Source organism: Palaemon carinicauda, chromosome 15 (genome assembly GCF_036898095.1).
Source record: "Palaemon carinicauda isolate YSFRI2023 chromosome 15, ASM3689809v2, whole genome shotgun sequence".
Classification (NCBI taxonomy): Eukaryota; Metazoa; Arthropoda; class Malacostraca; order Decapoda; family Palaemonidae; genus Palaemon; species Palaemon carinicauda.
In genome coordinates, this window is record NC_090739.1 from 115,004,070 (window position 1) to 115,012,083 (window position 8,014).

Consider the following 8,014-nt stretch of genomic DNA (forward strand, 5'->3'; position numbering starts at 1 on the left):
CTAGGCATTTAAGCCATTCGTCCTCTGGCCAGGCATTTAAACTTCCATCCTAATGCCAGGCTTTTAAATCATTCATCCTAAGGCCAGGCATTTAAGCCAAACATTATAAGGCTAGACATTTAAGCCTTTCATCCTAAGGCCAGGCATCTAAGCATTTCATTATAAGGCTAGGCATTTAAGCCATTCATACTAAGGCCAATCATTTCAGCCAATCATTATAAGGCCATGCATTTAAACCATTAGTCCTAAGGCCAGGCTTTTAGGCTATTCATTATAAGGCCAGGCATTTAAGCCATTCATTTCAAGGCCAGGCTTTTAGCCATTAATTTTAAGGCCAGGCATTTATGCCATTCATCTTCAGGCCAGGCTTTCAGGCCATTAATTATAAGGCCAGATAATGCATTCATCCTAAGGCCAGGCATTTAAGCCATTCAATATAAGACTAAGCATTTAAGCCTTTCATCGTAAGGCCAGGCATTTAAGCCATTCATTATAAGGCTAGGCATTTAAACCTTTCATCCTAAGGCCAGGCTTTTAAATCATTCATCCTAAGGCCAGGCATTTAAGCCATTCATTATGAGCCTAGGCATTTAAGCCATTCATTATGAGCCTAGGCATTTAAGCCATTCATTATAAGGCTAGGCATTTTAGCCATTCATCCTAAGGCCAGACATTTAAGCCATTCATCTTATGGCCAAGCATTTAAGCCATTCATCCTAAGGCCAGGCATTTAAGCCATTCATTACAAGGCTAGGCATTTAAGACATTTATCATTAGGCCAGCATTCAAGACATTTATCATTAGGCCAGCATTTAAGCCATTCATTATTTGGCTCTGTAGTTAAGCCAAACATCATTCGGCTCTGCAAAAGCAAGCATAATTGTGCCAGGCATTTAAGCTAAGCATACTTATGCCAGGCATTTGAGGCAAGCTTCTTTATGCCAGGTATCCAAGCCAAGTATTATTATGCAATACAGTTAACTCAAGCATCATAAGGCCAGGCAGTTAAGACAAGCATCCCTATACCAGGTAGGGAAGCTGTCCCTCCTTAGGCCAGGTAGTTAAGCCAAACATTCTTAGGCCAGTCAGTTAAGCCAAACATCCTTAGCTGAGGCAGGTACGCAAAACTTCCTTAGGCATGACCTCTAAGCCATAGTTCCTAAGGCAAGGCATTTAAGCCATACAACCTTAGCCCAGGTAGTTAAGCCTCGCACCCCTATACAAATCAGGCAAGCCAAACATCCCTAGTCCAGGTATTCAAGCCAAACATTTTTTTAGTCCAGTCACCTAGGCCCTTCTTTTTAGGCCAGCCAGTTAAGCGTTTCGTTTTTTTTCGGACAGTTCAGCCACACACAGACCAGGTAGTTAAGCCAAACCTTCTTAGATAAGGCAGGTCAGCCAAACATCCTTAGGCAGGCAGTTAAGCCATACACCCTCAGACAAAGTAGTTAAGCCAAACATCCTTAGCCCCGTCAGTTGAGCTAAACATCTATAGCCAAGGCAGTTAAGCCAAGCACCATTAGGCCAGGCAGTTAAGCCAAGCATCATTAGGCCAGGCAGTTAAGCCAAGCATCATTAGGTCAGGCAGTTAAGCCAAAAATCACTAGGCCAGGCAGTTAAGCCAAAAATCACTAGGCTAGGCAGTTAAGCCAAGCATCATTAGGCCAGGCAGTTAAATCAAGCATCATCAGGCCAGGCAGATAAGCCAAGCATCATTAGGCCTTTCAGTTAAGCCAAGCATCATTTTGCCAGGCAGTTAAGCCAAGCATTATTAGATCAGGCAGTTAAGCCAAGCATCATTAGGCCAGGCAGTTAAGCCAAAAATCACTAGGCCAGGCAGTTAAGCCCAAAATCACTAGGCTAGGCAGTTAAGCCAAGTATCACTAAGCTAGGCAGTTAAGCCAAGCATCATTAGGCCCTGCAGTTAAGCCAAGCCTTATTTTGCCAGGCAGTTAAGCCAAACATTATTAGGCCAGGCAGTTAAGCCAAGCATCAATAAGCCTTGCAGTTAAGCCAAGCATCATTATGCCAGGCAGTTGAGCCAAGCATTATTAGGCCAGGCAGTTAAGCCAAGCCTCATTAGGCCAGGCAGTTAAGCCAAGCATCATTAGGCCAGGTAGTTAAGCCAAGCATCATTAGGCCTTGCAGTTAAGCCAAGCATCATTAGGATAGGCAGTTATGCCAAGCATTATTAGGCCAGGCAGTTAAGCCAAGCATCATTAGGACAGGCATTAAAGCCAAGCATTATTAGGCCAGGTAGTTTAGCCAAGCATCATTAGACCGGTCAGTTAAGCCAAAAATCACTAGGCCAGGCAGTTAAGCCAAGCATCATTATGCCAGGCAGGTAAGCCAAGCATCATCAGGCTAGCCAGTTAAGCCAAGCATCCTTAAACCTAAAAAAAAAAATAATATGCCAGGCAGTTAAGACAAGCATCATTAGGCTAGGCAGTTAAGCCTGGCATCATTAAATCTAAAAAAAAAAAATATATATGCCAGGCAGTTAAGACAAGCATAATTAGGCTAGGCAGTTAAGCCTTACATCCTTAAACCTAAATAATAATAATAATAATAATAATAAGCCAGGCTGTTAAGACAAGCATCATTCGCCCAGGCAGTTAAGCCTGGCAACCTCAAACCTAAAAAGAAAAAAAAAATATGCCAGGCAGTTTAGACAAGCATCATTAGCCTAGGCAGTTAAGCCTGGCATCCTTAAACCTAAAAAAAAAAAAAAAAAATATGCCAGGCAGTTAAGACAAGCATCATTAGCCTAGGCAGTTAAGCCTGGCATCCTTAAGCCTAAAAAAAAATATGCCAGGCAGTTTAGACAACCATCATTAGCCTAGGCAGTTAAATCTTAAGCCTGGCATCCTTAAACCTAAAAAAAAAATATGCCAGGCAGTTAAGCCAAGCATCATTAGGCCAGGCAGTTAAGCCAAAAATCACTAGGCCAGGCAGTTAAGCCCAAAATCACTAGGCTAGGCAGTTAAGCCAAGTATCACTAAGCTAGGCAGTTAAGCCAAGCATCATTAGGCCCTGCAGTTAAGCCAAGCCTTATTTTGCCAGGCAGTTAAGCCAAACATTATTAGGCCAGGCAGTTAAGCCAAGCATCAATAAGCCTTGCAGTTAAGCCAAGCATCATTATGCCAGGCAGTTGAGCCAAGCATTATTAGGCCAGGCAGTTAAGCCAAGCCTCATTAGGCCAGGCAGTTAAGCCAAGCATCATTAGGCCAGGTAGTTAAGCCAAGCATCATTAGGCCTTGCAGTTAAGCCAAGCATCATTAGGATAGGCAGTTATGCCAAGCATTATTAGGCCAGGCAGTTAAGCCAAGCATCATTAGGACAGGCATTAAAGCCAAGCATTATTAGGCCAGGTAGTTTAGCCAAGCATCATTAGACCGGTCAGTTAAGCCAAAAATCACTAGGCCAGGCAGTTAAGCCAAGCATCATTATGCCAGGCAGGTAAGCCAAGCATCATCAGGCTAGCCAGTTAAGCCAAGCATCCTTAAACCTAAAAAAAAAAATAATATGCCAGGCAGTTAAGACAAGCATCATTAGGCTAGGCAGTTAAGCCTGGCATCATTAAATCTAAAAAAAAAAAATATATATGCCAGGCAGTTAAGACAAGCATAATTAGGCTAGGCAGTTAAGCCTGACATCCTTAAACCTAAATAATAATAATAATAATAATAAGCCAGGCTGTTAAGACAAGCATCATTCGCCCAGGCAGTTAAGCCTGGCAACCTCAAACCTAAAAAGAAAAAAAAAATATGCCAGGCAGTTTAGACAAGCATCATTAGCCTAGGCAGTTAAGCCTGGCATCCTTAAACCTAAAAAAAAAAAAAAAAATATGCCAGGCAGTTAAGACAAGCATCATTAGCCTAGGCAGTTAAGCCTGGCATCCTTAAGCCTAAAAAAAAATATGCCAGGCAGTTTAGACAACCATCATTAGCCTAGGCAGTTAAATCTTAAGCCTGGCATCCTTAAACCTAAAAAAAAAATATGCCAGGCAGTTTAGACAAGCATCATTATGCTAGGCAATTAAGCCAAGCATCATTAGCCTAGGCAGTTAAGCCTGGCATCCTTAAACCTAAAAAAAAAAAAAAAAAAAAATTAAAAAGTAATATTCCTTTCAAAAAATAATAATACCGGTATATTCCTTTTATAAAATAAGCGACGTCGCTATGAAATAAAAAAAATAGTTTTCCTTTCACAAAATAACATAAGAATATATTCCTTTCAGAAAATAAAAATAAAATATTCCCTTAAAAAGAAATAAAAAATATTCTTATCACAAATTTTTTTTTCTTTTAATTTTTAAATTTTTGGGGGTTTCTTATTTTTTATTATTTTTTTTTTTGGTTTTTTTATTTTATATTTTTTTTGCTCTTTTAATTTTCTGTTTGTTTTGTTTCTGACTTCTTAATTATTTTGGATTTTTCCTCCTGAGTTCGTTCGTTATGAACCTTATTTTCGCCTGTTTCCAAGGGGGGCCCAAGAGTAAGAGACCTTGTCCCGTTTTGGTTTCTTCTTCTTTGGTTTCCTTATCAAAAGTTTTCTTGTGGGTCCGTCTTCTCCTTCTTGTTTTTCTTCTTTCACAATGACTATTTTCTTGTCATCTTCTGCTGCAGTTTCACACCTTTCAACGTTACCCATTCCTTCTTCTTTTATAACGTTTTCCAAAACTCTCTTCTGAAGTTCCTTCTGAAGTGAAGAGATGACATCCTTCGCTGCGGAGAATTCCTTCTTCATTTGATCTTGTATGTTGGTCATTTGAACAGTCTTACCGTTCAAATTCTCTTCTCGTTTAATTTTGTTCTCCAGCTGTTCTCGAAGACCTTCGTTCTTCTTTGTTATTGTGAACACCGCCTCCTTTAGCTCATGATTTTGTACTAGAGCTTTAGAAATCTCCCCCTGCAGCTCTTCTACTAGACTTTGGTGTCCTTGGCTTCTTTTCTGATCATTAGCACGAGCCTCCATCAGCTCTTTTTCTAGTTTGATTTTCTCTAGAGCCAATTCTTCATTAAGGAAGCTTCGTTCCTCATTGGATTTTTTGAGATCTTCATTCTCTGCCAGAAGGATCGATTTCACCTTGTCATGAGCCTCGATTTCCTTCTTGGCCTTTACCAGTTCCTCATTCAACTCAACTATTTTCATTGTGTTTTCTTCATCCAAAGTCACTTTATCTTCAAGCTCTTGTCTCAGAGCTTCCTTCTCTCTCACAAGTGCTGATTCCATCTGATTTTGGACATCATTTTTCTCCTGAGCCATTTTCAGCTTCGCTTTCAACTTTAGAATTGATTGATAGTAATCAGCAAGTTGATTTTCATGGGCTTCAATCACAGCTTGTTTATTGGCAAGTTCCTTAGCCATGTTTTCATTCTTTCGCCTGAGATCTTCAATTTCGGTGTCTCCGTCCGTCTGAACTTCTACATCTCTGTTAGAGATATGTTCAGTCTCTACTTGAACGTCTACATCTCTGTTAGAGGTAAGATGTTGAGTCTCTACCTGAACTTGTACATCTCTATTAGAGACAACACTGTTCCTCCTCACCGGAAAGCAAAGGATCCTTCCCACTGATGACAGCTTCCGTCTCCCCAGAAACTCCGTAGAGTTTCTCCTGGTCCAAGACAGGCTCGAGTGCCTCACTCTTTTCCTCTTCGGCCCAGAATTTCCTCATCAGAAGACCACCTCCCAAAATGAGGCGTATTCCTTCCAGTTCCATCAACCAGGGTTGCTGGTCCTGAAACCCGTCTTCGGAAGAGGGACCTCCAAGTAGATATTTCTTCCCGTACTCGCTGATAGCTCTCAATGCGTTGTTTGTGAACATCTTCGTTGAAAAACTCAGAATGCAGATCACTTGACTTTCATCAGGTATAATTTGAAGAAATCGAAGTAGGTCCTCGCAGAAATATCGACTCCGAGATTGAAGGAGTTTTGAAGACTGGAGAAGTCTTCGTTGGCTTCGAGATCGTCTCCTGAAACTGATTCCGATTATAATTCGAATGAGAGAGCGAGACTTTGAAGACGTCTTCGTTCAATTTTGGAAAAATCTTCACTCGGTCTTCACCGAAACTATCTTTCTGCTCTTGAAGACATAAGTTTGTCTATATTCTCATTTTTTTTTTTTCAAAACACGAATCTTATTCCGCCATTGAATATTCTTTTAGTAATTTCTTTTCCCCGAAGGAAATATATAGAAAGATAGATAGATAGATAGATAGAATATATAGATAGATAAATAAATAGATAGATAGATAGAATTGTATATATACATATATGTATATATATATATATATATATATATATATATATATATATATATATATATATATATATATATGAGTGTGAGCGTGTGTCTGTGTGTATGTATATATATATATATATATATATATATATATATATATATATATATATATATATATATATATATATATATATATATATTTGGTGTGCAGCAGGGTCCAAAAAACATCAGTTAAAAGGCCATAATTTATTTAGAGACGTTTCGAACATTGCAATGTTCATTATCAATCTGTAAAAGATAATATAAAATTCTTAAAATTTGTACAATAATTTAAAACAAAATAGTAAAAGAGTATTAAAACATTATTGATTTTATAACGGAAAATCGTAAAAAAACTAAAACAGTAAAACAAAAGAGAACCAGTGCTCACCAGACCATCCATAGGAAAAGGTGAAGAACGAATGAGTAAAAATTGTTACCCACCTACGACTTCAGTTATGCTAAGAAAAGAGGAGAGGCAGAGATATTAGAGTTTAAAGAAGGAACAAGCCGTTTGATATATAATGACTCAAGGGTAGTTAGAAATTCGCTTTGTTTTGTCCCACCAATAATTTTAAAGTGTTTTTTGTTTACTTGTATTTTGCACATGGCGGCATGATTCCTTATATTCGAAAATTCTGGGTTACCAAGTCTCTGACCAGTTCTAAAGCTGTATCCCATATGGCTACAGTATCTCACCTGCAACAACCTTCGGCAAGATCCAACATAGATACCGGGACATCCCGGGCACTTGAATTTATAAATTATGTTGGACCTCATGAAGGTCTGCAGTTTGTCTTTGTACCCAAAAAATACATTAATTTTGAGTGGATTGATTGGGATTAGTTTGATGTTGAGGCAGCCGAACTCTTTTTCTATTATTTTCTTAAGTTTGATGGAAAACTTGTTGTCAGATAAGTAAGGAATTGTAGCGAAAATATTTTTCTTTTTGACATTATACGATGGTATTGTAGTGGAGAAATGTCGTAAAAGGAGCTTGTTTATAACCTTATGAACCATACTTTCAGGGTAAGAGTTTTGCTTGAAAAAATTAACTAAAAATAAAATCTCCTTATGAAAGAGTGACCAGCTTGAGGAATAACGCAGCGCCCTATAAACAAGTGTGTATATAGTATTTAGTTTAAAATTAAAAAAACAGGAACTATAAAAATTGTTGGCAAGGCCAGTGTATGTCTTTTTTCGATACACAGTTGTAATAAATTCACCATTGTCTCTGCTTACGTTAATGTCTAAAAAAGGTAGAGAGTTGTTGTTCTCTTTTTCTATAGTGAACTTTATATTTTGGTGTTGAATATTTATATGGTTTAAAAACATTTCGCTATGCCATGGCTGTTTAAATAACACAAAAGTATCATCAACATATCTTCTATAATACACTGGCTTAAAAGTGTCTGGACAACTATTTAAAAAATTTTCTTCAAAAGATGACATAAAAATATTTGCAAACAAGGGTCCTAACGGAGAACCCATGGCAACTCCATCGACCTGCGAATAGAGTTGGCCATTAAAAACAAACATGGAGTCTTGCACAGCAAGCTCAAGAAAAGTCTTAAAATAATGTCTGTTAAAACCATGAAAAATAACTTGATCGTCATAAAAAATTTTATCTAAAATAATATTAATTGTTTCATTTAGTGGCACATTTGTAAAAAGAGATTCTACATCAAAACTTGTCATATGTAGATCACCCTCTTGTAAAATTATTTGTTG

General features: G+C 38.1%; 1 protein-coding gene across 1 annotated transcript in view; it reads right to left on the reverse strand.

Annotated features, from left to right (window-relative positions):
• Positions 1 to 5,677, reverse strand: part of LOC137654145 (probable inactive protein kinase DDB_G0270444) — a 19,118-nt gene extending 13,441 nt beyond the window's left edge. The window contains exons 1-3 of the mRNA XM_068387786.1: positions 5,538 to 5,677; positions 5,179 to 5,476; positions 4,507 to 4,869 (exon numbers count right to left, since the gene is read on the reverse strand). Of these exons, the coding sequence (XP_068243887.1) occupies positions 4,507 to 4,869; positions 5,179 to 5,476; positions 5,538 to 5,677 (801 nt within the window). The remainder of the gene's footprint in view (positions 1 to 4,506; positions 4,870 to 5,178; positions 5,477 to 5,537) is intronic.
• Between the last annotated feature and the right edge of the window lie 2,337 nt (positions 5,678 to 8,014).